The sequence below is a fragment of the Panthera pardus genome, unplaced genomic scaffold, assembly GCF_024362965.1.
Source record: "Panthera pardus isolate Hobbes unplaced genomic scaffold, ASM2436296v1 HiC_scaffold_17, whole genome shotgun sequence".
Lineage (NCBI taxonomy): Eukaryota > Metazoa > Chordata > Mammalia > Carnivora > Felidae > Panthera > Panthera pardus.
Genome location: NW_026526732.1, coordinates 110,433,774 through 110,452,542, shown reverse-complemented (window position 1 = coordinate 110,452,542; position 18,769 = coordinate 110,433,774). Strand labels below are relative to the sequence as shown.

Genomic DNA, 18,769 nt, shown 5'->3' with positions numbered 1-18,769 from the left:
GCATTATTCATAGAACCGCTTTTTCCTGTGGGGAGTTCCAGATACCTCCCTTCTGTAACCTCGGTACGTTGTATAGTAATGGGAGCTCTTCTTAATGTACATTAATGTTGACATTAGTGACCCTTTGTCAAGGGAGTAGCTGCTTTGAGTGGTGTTATTTTACTGGTTGTCTTCGTAATACACCAGAAAGGAAGATGGGGTAGATGTCACGAACCTGACTTTCTAGAAGAGGAAGGCGGGCCAGATGTAATCAGACCTTAAGTCTTCTGAGCAGCGCAGTGAAGTTTTTATTATGGCAGAATTTATGGGGGAAGGAGAGCCGACGTTGGCTTCCTATAGTTGTTACAGGAGATCACTGAAAATGGAGCAAGCAGGAATTTAAATAAAAATAATGCTAGATTGTCACCTCTGCCAAATGAATTATCAGATGGGATGAGACTCTGGATATGTTAGGTCTCTGGGAGAATTAATTCTTTTGTAAGGACACGAAATAGCCTGCAGTTCTGATCAAAATGCCGAAGGAACTTTGCAGACCACGCTGTTTATCTCTTTCTTTAGAATTCTTAGCTCTCTTCATGCTTCTTCTATAAATACAAATACGAGCGGACATAACCTTGTCCTTCTGTAGTATGTTTTGTCCGCACTAGTGATCTATCACCTCCCTATGGGTTTCACGTTGAAGTCCATGGAGTAACTGAAAATAGCTCAGATGCAGTTAACCTGGGAGAGGGGCTTCAATGGAATAGAAACTAAACATCATCGTCGCCTATGTTAATATGATAAACCCTCAACTTGGCTTTCTCGGGGGAGGGGTGGCTTTTAATTTATATGGAAAAGTACCTGATAGAATTGAATTAGCTTTAAAAATGTTCATTTCCAGCGCTGTTGTGATTCTGTCACATGGAGACCAGCTGGCCCTGGGCACCGTTTTGCAGTCATTTCAGCCGTCTCCAAATTGCACACTCTGTTTCTCTGTTACCTAAGTACCTAGCACTATGTCTGACACAGAGGGTACTCAATAAAAGTTAATGAAGGAGAGTTACTGCCTAGCTAAATGTCACCGAGTACCCGTGACATTCTGAATCATCCAGAAGGATGCACTTTTGTTCTACGTGTTGCATTGCCTAAGGCAGGAAAAGGGACTCCAGTCCCTGAGATGTGGTACCGGCGTTAATGTTGCCAAAGCCTCCTTATGTGAACAGATAAATAAATAAGTGGCTGGAGGCTGCCTCCTCGAATGTTCCGCTCATTCGTTCTGTGTTTCCTTCCGTCGTAACACCGGCTGTGCTGACTTGGGTGCCGGCTGCCATTTTGACCGCATGGAGCAGATGATCGACAGAATATGTGTGAAAGTACAGGACCATCTCAACTCGTTACGAAACTGTGCGGGAGACGCCGTCCAGGAAGATTTAAAATCAGCAGAAAGGCTCATGCGTGATGCCAAGAATTCTAAAACGGTGAGTAGCACGTCAGGCTACGTGAGAAACTTGTGTAATAAAAAAGTTTGTTTTAATTTCCATTTTAGAAACCAGTTCCACCTTTTGTTAATCTTTCTACCCGATTTCGAGGTTATTAACAAGGGGCAGAGTGAACGGAGTTCAGCTTTGCTTCCTCTCTGTGATTCACCCGAATCACCGGCCATCGACACACAGAATAAAAAGTTGAGTAGGATAAAAAGTGCAATCAAGCCCTGAATAAATGGGAGGTAGGGTTGTCGTTTAAATGAGGAACAACTCCTTCTTCAGTCATTCTGCTTCCAAGCTGATGGCGTGAAACTCCCCTCTGGCACCTTAAAGAAAGCTTCTTTCTAAGTAGAATTTGGTTCCCCAAGTGTGACTTGACTAATGGGGTCAGAAAACCTGGAGCCCTGTCCTGGCTCTGCTCTTGGACTCACGATCACGGAGTGTTAGGAGTAGGAAGTCCTTGGGCATTCGTACCCCGGATGAGGACATCAGGGGCACAGAGCTAACGTACGGTTATGGTCTCAAAGCTGGACCCCTGTTTCTAAATCTGTATTAAAGAGCCTTTGATCAAGAATACATAATCTCTAATAATATTTCTTCATCCTTTTTTACTAACTCTGCAATGACTTTGGTGCTTATTTAATTACAGAGAGGTGATTTGTACTTTTATTACAGTTGTTACCAAACTTATACCACGTTGGTGGTGCATCTTGGGCGGGGGCCAGTGGCTCGTTATCCGGTCCAATTCAAGAGACCCTGGAATCAATGGCTGGAGAAGTCACGAGAGTCGTAGATGAACAACTAAAGGTTTGTGGTTTCTGTTATTTTGGAAAATGAAATCGTTGTGACCTCGCTATGTATTTCATGCCATAGCTACTGACGTTTTCTAGACCTGTGTGTCCGTGTGTGTGCGCGTGCACCTGCCCACACGTGCATGTGGTAGAGAGCGAATGCTGTGCTTTTCTAGCTTCGTTTCTAAGTTTTGGAATAACTTCTTACATCATGAGATCAAGTGAAACCTAGAGAATGCCATTTTATTTTTGGTGGTAAACCTCTAAATGTACTTTACCATCACCACTGATAAGGGAACGATGGATTTCTACGTATGAGGCAGAAAGAGAAGACTGCTTTAGGGAAAAAATAACTTGTGTGACTACATTTGATTTAGAGAACAGGAAGGAGGATGGGAGCTCTGTTTACAGTGCCTATGTGCTGCTGCTTTGGAGACTCCCGCTAGGCGAGGAGGTAACAGTCCTTATAAGAAGCTTAAAAGACAAAGATAGGGATTTAGATGAAGTCACAAGGCACCCAAAGTGGCAGAGACTTGTCCCCAGGCTCCCCAGCTGAAAAAAGCCTCTGAAATGTAAGGGGGTAGAGTAACCAAAGACTAGATTTTTCTTTTTTCTTTTTACAGTTTTTTTTAGTGTTTTTTTTTTTTTTTTAATTTTTGAGAGAGAGAGAAAGAGAGAGAGAGAGCGAGAGCTCAAGCAGGGGAGGGGCAGAGAGAGAGGGAGACACAGAATCCGAAGCAGGCTCCAGGCTCCGAGCCGTCAGCCCAGAGCCCGACGCGGGGCTCAAACTCACAAACTGTGAGATCATGACCTGAGCCGAAGTCGGATGCCTAACCAACTGAGTCACCCAGGTGCCCCAAGACTAGATTTTTCTTAAGGTAGCTTCAAAAAACAGCTACACAGAGAAATGTTACCTTCAAAAAGTTTTCATCATTTCTAATCCTGCCTGCTCAAGGATGCCTTAAAAAGCCGTGTCTGCATTTCTATAATTATTTGGTTTCTTCTGAGAACAAAATTGCTATGGTTCATAGGGATTTGATGTGGGACTCAGTAATAATTTCACAACAGGCTAATTACTATGCTTGTAAATTAACTTAATGAGGAAGAAAATGTGGATTATTTAGGAGTTTAAGCCTCTGTTGTCTCCCTGTGCATATGACGTAGAGAGGCTCTTGTTTGTGTATTGCCTTTATTTAATTTTTTTAACGTGGTTATTTGGGATCCATTCTGAATAGAGACAAAGGGGCGGAAAAAGGACCACTAGCTGGTTGGTAGAGTCCTGCCAGATCATTTGTTAGCTAATGTTTTGTCCTCCACGAAGGATAAGATATGTAAGGATGCTATCTTTGTTGTTTATTTATTTCTTACTTAAGAAAGGAAGCTCAGTCTGTGAAACGTTGAAACAGTACTAATAAGTGTAAAAGAAATGAAAGTAAAAACCACTTGAGATCCCAGAGTGGCGTCCTTCTTCATGTTTTAGTGAATTTTCCAAACACTCCGTGTCTCTGTGCACAATTTTACGTCTACATGATTACGCTAGAATACTTTTTATATTTGGTACTAGGTCATGAATACAATTCAAGGAAAGTGAATGATCGCCATCATTTTAATGGCGACACAGTATCTCATGACATGGATGTACCAGTGCATTCAGAAACCTCTGTCCCCCTGTCTGTCCTTCACTTTCACACCGAAAGCTTCACTCCTGACACTTCTGGTCGCCAGATGTGTGGGAATTTCCCCCCACCAAGCAATTCTCTGTGACACCAACTGAGTGCCCTACAACTTAACTCAGTTCTGACTCTGTCTACCCAGAGAAGGTTCAGACCCCACAGGTTAGGAGTTCAGTCTCACAAGACTGTTCCTCACCCCTAATTCAGATGCCAACAGGAAGTCTAGGTTGTCACCTGTGCTTCTGACCGATTGGCTATAATTAAATCAGAGGTTCCCCCATCACCCCCCTCAGGTGGGGTTAATTTGCTAGAGCGACTCACAGAAGTCAAGGAAACACGTCTACCAGTCTATTCAAGCATGTGATGAACGGTACAGATGAACACTCAGATGAAAGACAGGCCCAGGGCAGGTCCGTGGGGAGGCACAAACCTGCCACACCTTGTCACAGAGCCACCCCCCAACCCCCCCCCCCCCCCCCGCCCCGTGCCTCCACGTGCTCACCAGTCTGGAAGTTCTCTGAACGTGTACTTTCCGGAAATTTTTTAAAGTTTTTAAAATTTATTTTGAGAGATAGACTACGTGAGCCAGAGAGAGCAGAGAGAGAGGGAAAGAGAGAATCCCAAGCAAGCTCCGCGCTGTCAGCGCAGAACCCGACGCAAGGCTCGAACTCACAAGTTGTGAGATCATCACCGGAGCCAAGACCAAGAGTCAGATGCTTAACTGACTGAGCCATCCAGGCGCCCTGTACTTTTTGGATTTTTTATGCTCCCTTCTCAAGAGAAGGTGTAGCAGGGCTGAAAACTCCTACCTCCTAATCGTGGTTCGGTCTTTTCCAATGACCAGCCCTCATCCGGAACCATTCAGAAGCCCACCCAGCGTCACCCCATTAGAACAAAAGACGCTCCTGGTATCCAGGAAATTACAAGGGTTTTCGGAGCTCTGTGCCAGGAACTGGGGCCAGAGACCAGTATGTATTTTCTGTTATCTCGCAGCCAGCCTGGTTATTGTCTAATTTCTGATGAGTCCAGTTAGGGTCAATGCCGATAGCTGACCCACTCGTAGGTCCAGTGGTCTTTTATACCTTGATGTGCAACTGCTTGCCTTTGCTGCACCCTCTTTCAGTATTTGTGTAGTAATCTTTTAATATTCGTCAATATAAAGGGTTACAAAAAGTTCATCTTGTCCTTTGGATTTTTTAAAAATGTTTATTTATTTTGAGGGAGAACGATCCGGGGAGGAGCAGAGAGAGGGAGGGAGTGAGAGAATCCCAAGCAGGCTCTGTGCCATCAGCAGAGAGCCCGATGTGGGGCTCGAACTCACAGACCGTGAGATCGTGACCTGAACCAAGATAAAGAGTCGACGCTTGGCCGACTGAGCCGCCCAGGCACCCCTGTCCCTTGGATTCTTTTTAGTAGGCAGTATAAGTCAAATAATGTTATTAGCCATCTGTATTTCTTTTATACATTGCATATTTGTATCTAATTTTTCCCTTTAATGTATGTGCGAGAACTCCTTACGTGCCAAAAATTGGCTGGCATCTAAATCCACGTCAGACACGGCAACAGGACCTTCCTTGTCGAACAGCTGCTGACTGTGTTTGTCGCAACTGGTGGAAACCACAAGCTGTCTGCCTTCCCTCTGTCCCATTTCCTTCTCTGTGCACTGAGCGGTTGCCATGGACTCACCTCTCATTCTTGGGAGGGAGTAGAAGGCAGAGGTCTGAAGTAGAAAGCTTTTGAATTTTTAAAAGCCTGAAAAAATGGCAATATATTTAGGACCCAAACTATTTTTTTGTAAATAGACGTTTCCCGCATCTTCTGATGCTGGCCAGTCCCACTGGGGGCCTCCATCACGGCTTTCTTATTTGCGTGTGCCAGAGAATGCCTTTCTCTGCTCTTGGGTCCCCGAGGTCCCAGCTCCTCAGTGGCCCGTGTTTGATATTCCCCACTTGCTTGTTTTCTTCACTCTTCAGTCCCCTTGCAAGTTCCTTTCCCTTTGGGAATGTCTGGCATGAATCAGAGCAAATCTTCAATCGCGACCTCTGACTTAAAAGTTGCTCATGAGTTTCCTTTTAACTGTGTGCAGTAGACTACTTTCAATAGACTGCAGGCAGTTTACTTCCTCTCTGTTTCCTTCTAGTTTACTGACAAATGGACATCGTTTCACTATTTTTTAAAAAATCCCCATTTGTCTATTTATACAGCCTTTCAGTGTCTTGATTTTCTTAAAATTATGTCGGAAAAATGTGTCTTATTAGAATCCGTATTAACTTTTTTACTAAACTACAGTGGTCCTTCTTTATTTCACTACTAATATCAACTTTGTTTTTAAAAGAAGTCCTTTCTCTATCTGCCAAACTCTTTCAAATTCATGTGTTGCACTAGCAAAAGCTAATATGGATGGATGGTTTTATAGAATTAAGTTTTTACTGCAGTGAATTTTCAAATAATGGGACAAGTAGGGCTGGGGTTTTGCCCCGGGCTTGCTCCTAGCTCCGTGCTCTAAGCAGGTCAGCGGTGTCCCTGTGTCTAAGCGTTGTCCTACACCAGGGCCAACGGTAGACATTTTGAACATTGGGTAAGAATTAGTTCCACTAGCTCTCCGAGCCATCTTTCAAAAAAATATCCTTTAAGAAAAGCAAAAGAAATCTCCAGGTGAACCACCTTCTTAGCAGACTTCCTGGAAGAGAAGAAAGCCATTAAGTTTGGAGAAATCTCTTTGAAACGAGGTGCTATTTTCTCTGGACTAGGCTGTTTTAGGTATTTTAAAAGGACAGCTCTCCTCCTGTTTTCCCTTTTTTTGATCCTAACATTGATTCCCAGAGTAAGAGCAGTAATAGTGGATGAATAAACGGGATTTGAATGTTTTAACATAAAAGAAACCTTCATTTTTCCCTTCTGGTCTTAAATTTCAGAGTGCTTGTTTTGGCTTTGGAAATTCTTATTCACTCCCAGTGTAACCTGTGAAATACATCACTGGTAAATTTCAGATTTATGAAGGAAATGAGGCCTGAGGGGTGTCGATGGCATTTTCGCAGGTATTAACTCCATTTGGCTAAAAGAGTTCTCTGAGTTTTCTTATTTCCCTATACTTATTTTCTAAAGCAAAAGAAAGATTTCAGGGCCCTTTAGTGTGGACATTGTATTGGCTGGTAGTGAATTACAGCAAGTCTTTGGCCCACTGCAAGAATATGGGAGTGTAGCCGCCATGGTAAGGCTATTCACCCAATTTATTTTACAAATACTGTGCAGGATTTCAGAGTAGTGTTAGTTGTTTTTACAGTTAAGAAATAAGAGACCCTCATAACTGTCATTGGGGAGATACATGCAAAGTGAAATCTGATTATCACATTTCAAATACAGGGTCACTTACTGCAAATTGTCTGAAGGTAGCGTAACATGGCCTAACAAAATGGAGACTGTAAGGAGTGAGGAAGTTTATATCTAATTTATATCTCCAGAAGGGAAGAGAGAACAGTAAAAGGAACAACTGAAGAGGTGGTAGCTGAGAATTTCAGGGCTTGTTGAAAGACCAGAGTCTTTCAGTTCATGGAGTCCAGCGATAACCCATGTCAGATAAGAGCAAATCCGCGTCTACAATCACATAACGAAAAGTGAAAAACATTGAGAGCAAAGAAAAGATATTGCAAGGAGCCACAGGGAGGGCAAAGCCATCTTTGCTTTAAAAAGACCAGTATTAGGACTGATAAGACAGCTCTCAAATCAGTAGTCAGTGGAAGCCAAAGATGATGAAAGAATATCTTCATGCTCCCGAGAGAACATACAGAACACATAGTGTAAACCAAGAATTCTATACCCAACACACCTAATTTTTAAGAATAAGGATGAAATGAAAACATTTGCATCGAAACAAAAACTGAAATAGCTTACTGTAACTAGACTACACTAAATAAACATCTAAAGAATATACTTTGGGGCAAAGGAGAAATTTCCAAAGAGAGAGGGTCTGAGATGCAAGGAAGAATAATAAGGGAAAATACCAGATGTGGGTAAAGACAAACATTGACTATAAACAACAGTGTATAGTTTATCGTATAATACCTAGTCTGTTCCTTGAAATTAGGAGTACATATAAATAAAATATTGGAACCCAGTATTTAAGTCAATAGGGAATGAGGAAGAGCAATCTAACATCCTAGTTTTATTCAGGAAAAGGTTTAGGACATCAGTGTTAGACCTACATTCTCCAGTGTATTATCTGTTACCCACATGTGGTCATTTAAACTTAATTTAACATTAACTTTTAAAAACTTAGAATTCAGTTTCTCAGTTGCACTCGCCATGTTTGAAATGCTCCATAGCCATGCGTGACTAGTGGCTCCCTTATTGGACGGCACTGATCATCTCAGGAAGGTCCATTGGTCAGTGCTGCTTCAGACAGGAAGTAAAATATCCATGTTACGATTTCTCATATAACAACTGAAGCCGAGACACTAAACCAGGGGTTTCACTGCCTGCCTAGAAGGTCATTAGGAAGTGTTTGAGATTATTTGGGGTTCTCAGAGCCACTGGCTTAGCCAGGTGACAATGAACCTAACCATTCTGCGGTACAAGGTTCAGCTCCACACCAGGGGAATGCTCCCACCCAAACCTAGTGATACAATAGAAGAGGCCTCACTGGAAATGAAATAGGTCATTGGATGATCCAGTTTCCCAGAAACACATAATTTCAAACGTGTATGCATCTCGTCCTAGGGCTTCGTGTATATAAGAACAAGTGGACACAATTGCAAAAAGAAATCAACAAATTCATTGCGGTAGAAAACTCTGAATACGACTACCAGTAATTGATCAAGTAATTTTAAAAAGTAATAATAGAGAATATTGGATGACACAGAAAAATGGAAAGATATCCCATGCTCATGGATTGGAAGAATCAATATTGTTAACATGTCCATACTACCCAAAGCAACTTACAAATTTAATGCAGTCCCCACAAAAATGCCAACTATATTTTTCACAGAGCTAGACCAAATAATACTAAAATTTGTATGGAACCTCAAAAGACCCCAGACAGCCAAAGCAGCCTTCAGAAAGAAGAACAAAGCCAGGGGTATTACAATTCCAGATTTCAAGATATATTACAGATTTGTAGTGATGAAAACAGTATGGTACCGACACAAAAATAGACACACAGATCAGTGGAACCGGATAGAGAGCTCAGAAGTGAACCCAAGCTTGTATGGTCAATTAATCTACAACAGTGGAGGCAAGAATATACAACAGGGAAGCAGTCTCTTCCACAAATAGTGCTGAGAAAACTGGAGAGCTTCATGCAGAAGAATGAAACCGGACCATTTGATTACACCATAAAAAATCAACTGAAAATGTGATTAAAGACCTAAATGTGAGACCTGAAACCATAAAATTCTTACAAGGAAGCATAGGCAGTAATTTCTTTGATCAGCCAAAGAAACATTTTTCTAAATAGGTTTCCTCAGGAAAGAAAAACAAAACCAAAATTAAATTCTGGGGTTTACACCAAAATAAAAAGCTTTTGCACAGCAAAGGAAACCACCAACAAAACAAAAAGGCAGTTTACTGAATAAGAAAAGATATTTTTAAATAATATAGCTGATAAGGGGTGAGAATTCAAAATATGTAAGGAACTTGTCTACAAGTCAATACCAATACCAAAAAAAAAAAAAAAACCAACCCAAAATAATCCAATTAAAATAGGCAAAGGACCTGAATAGACATTTTTTTCAAAGAAGGCAGACAAATGGCCAACAGACACATGAAAAGATGTTCAACATCACTAATCATCAGGGAAATGCAAATCAAACCTACAAGGAGATATCCTGACACAGTGGCTAAAATCAAGAAGACCAGAAGTATGTATTGGTGAGGATGTGGAGAATGCAAACTGGGACAGCCACTGTGGGAAACAGTATGAAGGCTCCTCAAAAATGAAAAACGGAATTACCATATGATCCAATAATTCCAATACTGAGTATTTACCCAAAGAAAACAGAAACACAAATTCGAAAAGATGTATCCGCCTGTATGTTTATTGCAGCATTATGTACGATAGCCGAGATACGGAAGTAGCCCATTGTCCAACAGTAGATGAATGGACACACACACACACACACACACACACACAGTGGAATATTACTCAACAACAAAAAAGGAATGAGATATTGCCATTTGCAGTCAGCACGGAGCCCACTTTGGATCCTCTGTCCCTGTCTCTCTCCGCCCCTCCACATCTTGTGCGTGCTCTCTTTCTCTCTAAAATAAACATTAAAAAAATCTTAAAAAAAATGAATAACCATTAAAAGAAAGTCTAAATCAGTAAAATGTGTGTCGTGTTTCTGAGTAGAAGAGATGGGATCCCATGATGCCAGTTTTTCCAAAACTCATCTATTATTGGACACGATTCAGTGAAAATTCCAACAGATTTTTAACAGACCTTGACAAAGCTAATTCTGAGTATATGGAAAAGCAGGGCTCGAAATAGCTCAGATGCTTACGAAGAGCAAGATGGTTGGTAGTCTTGCTTAACAATATATTAGGACGTATCATAATTAGGACAGTGAGCAGAGGTAGACAAACCAATGCAACAGAGAGAGAGAAGACTAGCCGAGAAAAGATGCACTGTTCAGTACCCACATTTGGTGAGTCCCTGGGCTTGTAACACTTTTTTTATGTTTTTAGAGATGTCCCAAGAGGTCTGCTAGGTCCTGACGATAAAGGGTAGCGGTTGCCGTCAGGTGCAAGTTGTACGTCTGGAGTCTGGTGCCTCTAATTCTCTATGAACTTCTAAAGTTACATGCAAAATTTTATACTATTCTGAGTTGAGTGTTCATCAGATTCTCAAAGGGGTTCTTTCACACCCAAGTGGCTAAAAGGTACTGCATTCTTGACCATTTTATGACGCATTTAATTTCTGAGATCCCCACCAGATGCTAGGTGTTACCAAAGAATGTCATGAAACACAGCTCGGGGTGTAAAGGCCATAGAGACAGTAAGATCAAGAAGGTCACCTCAAAGAGGTAATGCTTGAACTAAGCTGAATGTGGAGGAGTATAGATTCTTATCTGAAAGGCTGGACTGCTATGCAGTCTGGACCAGAGTGTGTTTCTTTTCATGCCAATGAGGAAAATAATCTTACACGATCTTATTTGCATTGCTTGTAGCTTTCTTAGAGTAATGTGCAAAACTAGTAATTAGAGTTATAATAGGGGCAGAGTGCTGTCAAAATAGGAGTTGCTTTTGGAAACTTCTCAGGTGGCTGCCTTCCCCCCCCCCCCCCGCCGTGTTTCACAAGATCCTGCCATTCTACTTCCCAGCCTGCAGCAGAACGAGAGTTGTCACTAGTGGGATTGGGCTTGGATGTGAATATGTGAACGGACAGAGCCTGTACCCATCTTTCCAGGATAATGCCACTTTGTCCTTGTTCACACCAGAATAGTAATGGCATCACGCTGGCTTCCAGATCTTATCGTTAAAAGTAGTATCTGTGGAAACAGATTCATAATATGATCTGTGATAGACTAACTTTTTAAAAAACTTTTTTTAATATTTATTTTTGAGAGAGACAGAGACAGAGTGTGAGCAGGGGAGGGGCAGAGAGAGAGGGAGACACGGAATCCGAAGCAGGCTCTAGGCTCTGAGCTGTCAGCACAGAGGCCAATGTGGCGCTCGAACTCACAGACCACAAGATCGTGACCTGAGCTCAACCGACTGAGCCACCCAGGCACCCTGATGAAACTTTCACTGCACACTGGGCATTACACTACATACTTTACGTGTGTAATGTCCTTTTATCTTCAATGATCCTGGGAGGCAAGGACTTTTTTATTTGCCATTTTATACACGAGCAAAGTAGAATTAGGAAAGCCGTAACAGCCTGGTATCACTCAGCTACAGTTCAGATTTAGGTCTGACACGAATACTGGTGCCATTTTCACACACTACAAGCCGTCTCGTCCATGTCAGGCAAGTTATTTAACTTTCTCTAGCTCACATTCTTCAACTACAAAATGGTGATCGTGTGAACCCCTGCCCCGCCCCCCATCGTCACAGATGTCGGGAGGATAAAATGTGGAGAAAGATTTGACAAACTCTAGAGTGCTCCTTAAGCATGTTTTGAGTGTTGTTTGTAAAGTGCCCCGTAAATGTTTGTGTCCGTCATCCATGTTGTTTCTTGTTGTTGTAACAATTACAGTTTGACTCAGCACTAAAACTTTTCTTTTAAAAGAATAAATCTGTAGAATTCTTTTTTTTTTTTTTTTTTTTGCTACTGATGTTTTGATAGAGCTCTTGAATGGTTCGCCCTGATTTGGGGTTTCTGTGATTTACAAAATCACGCAAGAGGTCAAGTTCGATATAGTTTCAAAGGGCATCTGTTGCTTTATTTTCTGGCAGCAGGGGGAACTAGCTGGTGTGGTAAGGTGGCGAGTAAAGGCTCGACGTGTGTCCTTTGACATCTTTTCACGAATGCCTGGCGTTAAGTGCACCTGGCACAGCCGGCCACTTCCGATGCCGGCCTGCCGGGTATTTAAAGTGATTACCTGAGATCAGTGCTCATCAACGGTCACAGGTCACCCCGGGGCGGCTCAGAATCCTTAACCGTGCTCCGCGCTCCCTCTTGGGCCCCACCGTCCAAGGGCTCAGCGTCATGCTATAACCAACCACCTTTCAGGCTTATGGCAGGTGCGTCCTGTGCCCCGCCATCACCTCTCCCCTGCGCTCGTGCCACACTGCAGGTGCTGCTCGAGTCCATGGTCGACGCTGCCGAGGATCTGTGTCCCAACGTGATGAAGAAAGCCCACATCCGACAAGACTTGATTCATGCCAGCACTGAAAAGATCTCCATCCCACGTACCTTTGTTAAAAATGTCCTGTTGGAGCAGTCTGGAATTGACATCCTTAACAAAATTAGGTAGGTTTACGATGTTAATAAACCGAGGTTCTGTGGTTGCCGTGAATGCCGTGGGAGCAGCCGCGAAGACCGTTACTGTTGGCTGTCTCCGTATATAACGCGTGAGGCATGTCTGATAGGCGCCGACTGTATATAAATAGAGCTGTGCATAAATGCATAGGTTTACACATTTCCACAAGAACGCGTGCATTACTAAAGAGCATACAGCTAACTGCTCTTTTTACGGGTTTTATTTTTAACAGGGGGTACCTGTCTGTAATCCCTTTTTGCTGCCTCTGAAGCTTATCTTCCACCTTTAGAAAGCACTAACTTGACGTTGGCTTCCTGCCACTGTGCAATTCTGAGCCAAGACACAACCTATAAATAGGCAGGCCCACCGTGCCCTTACCGTATTTTCCTTCTGTGTTCTTTTGCTGGGTCTGTGATACTGTGTATGGGCTAACGCTGTCCTGGAGTGTTTACCTGGATCTGTGCTTCGTCACATTTGGAAAACAGGCCAAAATACAAATACCGAGAGGGTGGGATCACCAACAGTTTCCTCAGTTTCCACGTAGAAACTCAGGTGGTTCCCAGTCTGAGTGATACTCCACGAGTTCTCATTGCGTCTCAGTTGGGGAATCAGTGGACTAGAAACCAAGTCCAGGTTCAGAAATATTTGAACTTCCCCATTTTTTCCATTTTAACCGTTTCTTATTGATAAGAGTATTTAGATGTAGCAAAAAAAAAAAAAAAATTAAAAATTTAAAAAAATGTAAAAAACCCCAGCTCTCCTCTGAAGAATTAGGAGTTGTGTCAACACATAGCGAATGATGCATAACTGAATGACAGCCTTTGAGAAAAAGAATTAAAAGAAGCCAAAAATGTTACACAATCTAGATACTGAAGCTCGATCTTGGGACTTTGAGGGTCGAGGATTTTTGCAGTAATGGGACAGTCTCGGGTCTAAGACGCAGCCGTGTGTGTGTTGGGGTTTCTAAAAATAAAAGATTCTGGTGCCGACTCAGCTGAATGATACAGTTTGAAGGAACTGAGAAATGAAAAGACATGAAGAGGATTTACAGGACCCCGCAGATTAGTGATTTTATCAACTCTAGCTAGCCCTTACGAGGTATGCTTTCATATTTCTTGAACCTAGAGTTTTGGGATTTTTGTTGAGGCCCCTTATGTACGAAGAAGGAAAAAATGTATTGGCCGCCATTCTTCCGTCATAATGGGTTGAACTGCCATTGGACCGTACTCTGATGCCTTTATTGCACCAAATTCTGTCAAATATGGTCACTTCTTTTGAAAAGGGGCAGATTCTGAAAAGTGAACAGCAGTATAGAACGCTTTACATCAGTGACTCGCCTCTGTGTTCATTAAGTCCCTGCCTGGCTTTTTATAACGTATCGCCCTGAGCACTGGTGGGATGAAAATTGCACATCCACGCCTGTGTAGACATTCAGGTACATCTGTACAATGGGGCTTAAGTGGAATCATTCCCCCTACAAAGTTTGCAGTTTGGAAGTTCAATAAGGAAGTGTAATATCCAGTAACAAAATGATAGAACCATCCTGAGACTTTTTTTTTTTAAGTGCATTGTATTTAAAGGATCATTTTTGGTGCTACAACTTGAGACAGGTAAACCACCCCTCCCCAGTTCAGGGTGGGGCGGAGAGAACCGGAGAAATAGACTACTGATTCTATAGTTTTATGAGGGAGTAAATTTTCCAAACATGGCTGAAAAAAGGAGAGGAAATGCTTGTTATAATGAGATTCCCAGCCCCCCAGAGGCTTGGGTGAGACCCAGTAATCTGTATTTTTAATGAGACCCAGGTGAATTTTGTCAGTGGACGCCTCTGGGGAATAATAAAGTATTAGATAAACCAAGTAGCTCCTGGGACCTCGTTTCGGAGACAGGAATTAATGAAACGTCCTTTTATCTTCAGCCTAGGAAAATTTTTAATGGAGGCATCAGAGTTAGTGCCTCCATTTTCCCACCCTGCCATCCGAAATCTTCCTTGGCAGAAAACTCCCAATGCCAATTACTGCCTTTAGGTTAGAAAGGTTTTTCCCTGTTACACAAATATACTTTCAACCTTAGCTTTGTGATTAAATAATTTTATTTTGATAACTCCTTTCCCTGCTGTCAAAACTTTACAATTCTTGACTTCAAGAGCAGACGGAACACATGAGTCGATGTGGGAGTGTGGGTATGTATCTCTTTAGCACATTCACCTTGAAATGTATTGTGCATTTATGTACATTTGTGCGTATGTGCATTTAGGTAGGACTAGTCAGACTGAAGACACACGAATGGAGTCTGAATTCTTGGGAATACCACATAGGTAAAATTCTGACTAAAATACCAGCTATCCAACTGACAGCTTGGTGGCCGATTTATTAGTGAAAACTCCAAAATTAACTAGTGTGTTACTTTCTGTTGTCTGGACTCCTGCGTAAGGTCAGGCAACAGACACTAAAACTGAACATTATGGTAACTTCTGTTCATCAAAGGCAAGAGAACAGTGAGTTTATAATAGTTTGAAGGCAAAAGCAGTTCAATGTGGTACCATTTGGTTGGCAAAAAGTTTTTTTTCAAGGTGGGGGAAATGCATATTAAAGTAATAACAAAATTCAGGTAGAAACAGAGAGGGAGGCAAACCATAAGAGACTCTTAAACACAGAGAACAAACTGAGGGTTGCTGGAGGGGGGCGGGGATGGGCTAACGGGGGGATGGGCATTGAGGGGGGCACCTGTTGGGATGAGCACTGGGTGTTATATGTAAGTGAGGAATCCCCAGGTTCTACTCCTGAGACCAATACTACACCGGATGTTAACTGATGTGAATTTAAATAAAATAAAATAAGTAAATAAAATAAAATAAAATAAAATAAAATAAAATAAAATAAAATAAAATCAAGATCTCAAAGAGGAAAAAAATAAATAAAGTAATAACCAGAGTTCAACAATCAGACTTTCTTAATTTACTCCAGCCCGGGTTTGTTTGCATTTATGTCAATGGATGAATTGTTCCTTCCACATGGCACATGGTTCCCATTAAGTTTGTCTTGATCCAGATGTTTTCCATTTCTCCCACTAAATCTTGAGTTTTGAAATTACAGAGGCAGGTTGAAATTGGTAAAGAAAGTCTGTTACCTGTGTGTTTATGGCAGTGTTTAAGGCTTATTTTTGGGAATCCTTGGCCCCGTTCACACCTCCTTATATCCCGTTTCCAAAGACGGAAACAGAATCACAGTTGACCTTACCAACAGAGCGTCGGGGTGGGTGATGGTTTCCTCTCGCACGGATGAAAATGCTACCATGTGCTTTTGATGTCCACACAGTGAAGTGAAGTTGACAGTGGCCTCCTTCCTGTCTGATCGGATTGTGGACGAAATTCTGGATGCGCTCTCACACTGCCATCATAAACTGGTGAGTGCCATGGACGTCTTGAGTGGGACTTCCGTTGTCGTCTGCCATGATGCAGGGCAGGCTCCAGTTTGGGGATATGGCTTCCTTTCTACGTTTTACTCCTTCGCAGCCCTGTGGGCCAAGACCCTACCTTTGCTCCTGCGTTTCTTCCGGACATTCTAGAGCATGCTAGAATTTCTCCAGAAGGCATGGCAGGGAGAGAAGCAGAAGTGATGGTATCCAGGAATTTTCTCATCCACTTATAATGCAGGTCAAGGGTTTTGTTAGGAAATAACGCGGAGACTGGGATCTGAAGATATTTTAGATTATTTCATCTTTATGTGCTTATTTTGTTGGTCTCTGCTATGATAATTTGACAATGGAATATTCTTGAGAACATGAGGCTAGGGAAATGAAATGTTTGGAGACCAAAGAAAGGCAAGAGTGAAATGGACACATTCTAAGGATTGACAGCCGCTGAGCGTCCAGCCAGGCCTCTTGGATATAACTGAGGTAAAGAAATCAATTTTCTTTATCTAGAGACTGGTTTTACCAAGGTGGAAGACTTTACTTCCAATATCGGTGCGTATAAAAAATAGATCGGCACCTTCAGGTGTTTTGAACTTTAGGAAGTCCTCTGAGGCACAGAGGAAGGTTCTGTTACTGTTATATCTTGTGTCTCAAACACAATAGCAACGTGATGCGGTGAGGATCTCTGAAGTGAGTTCTGACATTTCCCCAGTGAAGCGTTTCAGGTTAACTGTGCAGGCTGGAGACACCCAGTCTTAGGGCATGGAACTGTTGGTGACACCAGAGAACGCCCCAGGAACGGCAACGGTAACCGCTGCTTCTCCGCAAGGCAGACGATGTGAATATTTTGAAAAACTCATTTCAGAAAAAGGCATGAGGCTGTCCTCTAAAATGAAAGGTAGAACAGACATCTCCAGCGGTGATGTGGACTAGAGCTGGCCCACCAACCAATGGGCACCAGTCCCTGACGAGGTTCAACCACGAGGAAACACGGAGAAACTTCTGGAGCAATTTGAAATGGCCATAATACGCAAACATGTTATTTTTCCAGTGTTATTGTTTTTTAATTTTCTTTTAATGTTTATTTATTTTTGAGAGAGAGAGACAACACGAGTGGAGGGGGGACAGAGAGAGAGGGAGACACAGAATCTGAAGCAGGCCCCAGGCTCCGAGCTGTCAGCACAGAGCCCGACGCGGGGCTCGAACTCACGAGCCCTGAGATTGTGACTTGAGTTGAAGTCAGATGCTTAACTGAACCACCCAGACGCCCCACTGTTTTATTTTTATTGTTTTTTATCAGTAAACTGGTTTGTGGCAAATTGGAAATACAAAAAACTGGTTCATCACCACAGAGAATTTAGGAAACACTAGTTTCTAGTTTATGGCACAGTTATTGTTTAGAGCTCCCAAACCAGACTTTTTCTTTCTTTCTTTTTTTTTTTTTAAGTTTATTTATTTTGAGAGAGAGAGAGAAAGAGAGTGTGCATGCAGTAGGAATGGGCAGAGAAGGAGGGAGAGGGAGGGAGAGAATCCCAAGTAGGCTGGGCTCTCTCAGCACAGAGCCCAACACGGGGCCCGACCCCACAAACAGTGAGATCGTGACCTGAGCCCAAATCAAGAGGCGGTCACTTAACCAGCTGAGCCACCCAGACGCCCCGAGACTTTTTCTTTCTTAAATAAGCAAAAGCAAAAAAAAAATCCATGGAGCGTCCTTTACAGAAACAGTTTATAACCCACGGCTGCAGGGACGGTCTCGAAATGCCCACTTGATATTGTGTCAACATGACCCTATGCGAGCACCCACACTAAAAGGTGGAATTTTTCACTTTTTTTTTTTGAATTTGTCTTTCTTTGAAGCATTTACTCGGAAAATATTGACATTTGCTTTTCACAGTTAAAAAAAGAATTGTGTGGGTGTTCTTTTGTATTGAGCTGTATTTTAATACTCTGCTAATTTAGATTATAAGAAGAGAGCTTAACTGCTGTGTGAAAGAAATCGTATCTAAAAGATGAAATTTTGTTTTCAAAGGCATTCCAAGTACTTAATACTTTCTCCAATTGAAGTTTAGAGTATACCCAGAGCTTCTGTCGTATTGTCAACTGGTCCTCAACGTTTCAAAAAAAATTTTTTTTTTATGTTTATTTATCTTTGAGAGAGAAAGAGCATGAGCAGGGGAGGGGCAGAGAGAGAGGGAGACACAGAATCCGAAGCAGGCTCCAGGCTGAGCTGTCAGCACAGAGCCCGACGCGGGGCTCGAACTCCCGAACCGTGAGATCCTGACCTGAGCGGAAGTTGGATGCTTCACCGGCTGAGCCACCCAGGCGCCCCGTGGTTCTCGCCATTTCAAAAGAATTGAATCAAAGTTGCTGGTGATGAACCAGCTCAACCCTAGAGTTCATTAATTTCAGTCCGGTTTATTCTGCCTCTTACCATTAGATTTTTTAGGGTTACTTAAAGCATAACATGGGAAATTAGTAAATCCTATCCGATACGGTATTCATTACGT

At 42.4% G+C, this 18,769-nt stretch overlaps 1 protein-coding gene across 1 annotated transcript in view; it reads left to right on the top strand.

Moving 5' to 3' along the window:
* Window positions 1-18,769, top strand: part of CARMIL1 (capping protein regulator and myosin 1 linker 1) — a 308,280-nt gene that overhangs the window by 222,194 nt on the left and 67,317 nt on the right. Inside the window, 4 exon segments of the mRNA XM_019425299.2 lie at window positions 1,329-1,457; window positions 2,139-2,270; window positions 12,663-12,838; window positions 16,166-16,253. Of these exon segments, the coding sequence (XP_019280844.2) occupies window positions 1,329-1,457; window positions 2,139-2,270; window positions 12,663-12,838; window positions 16,166-16,253 (525 nt within the window).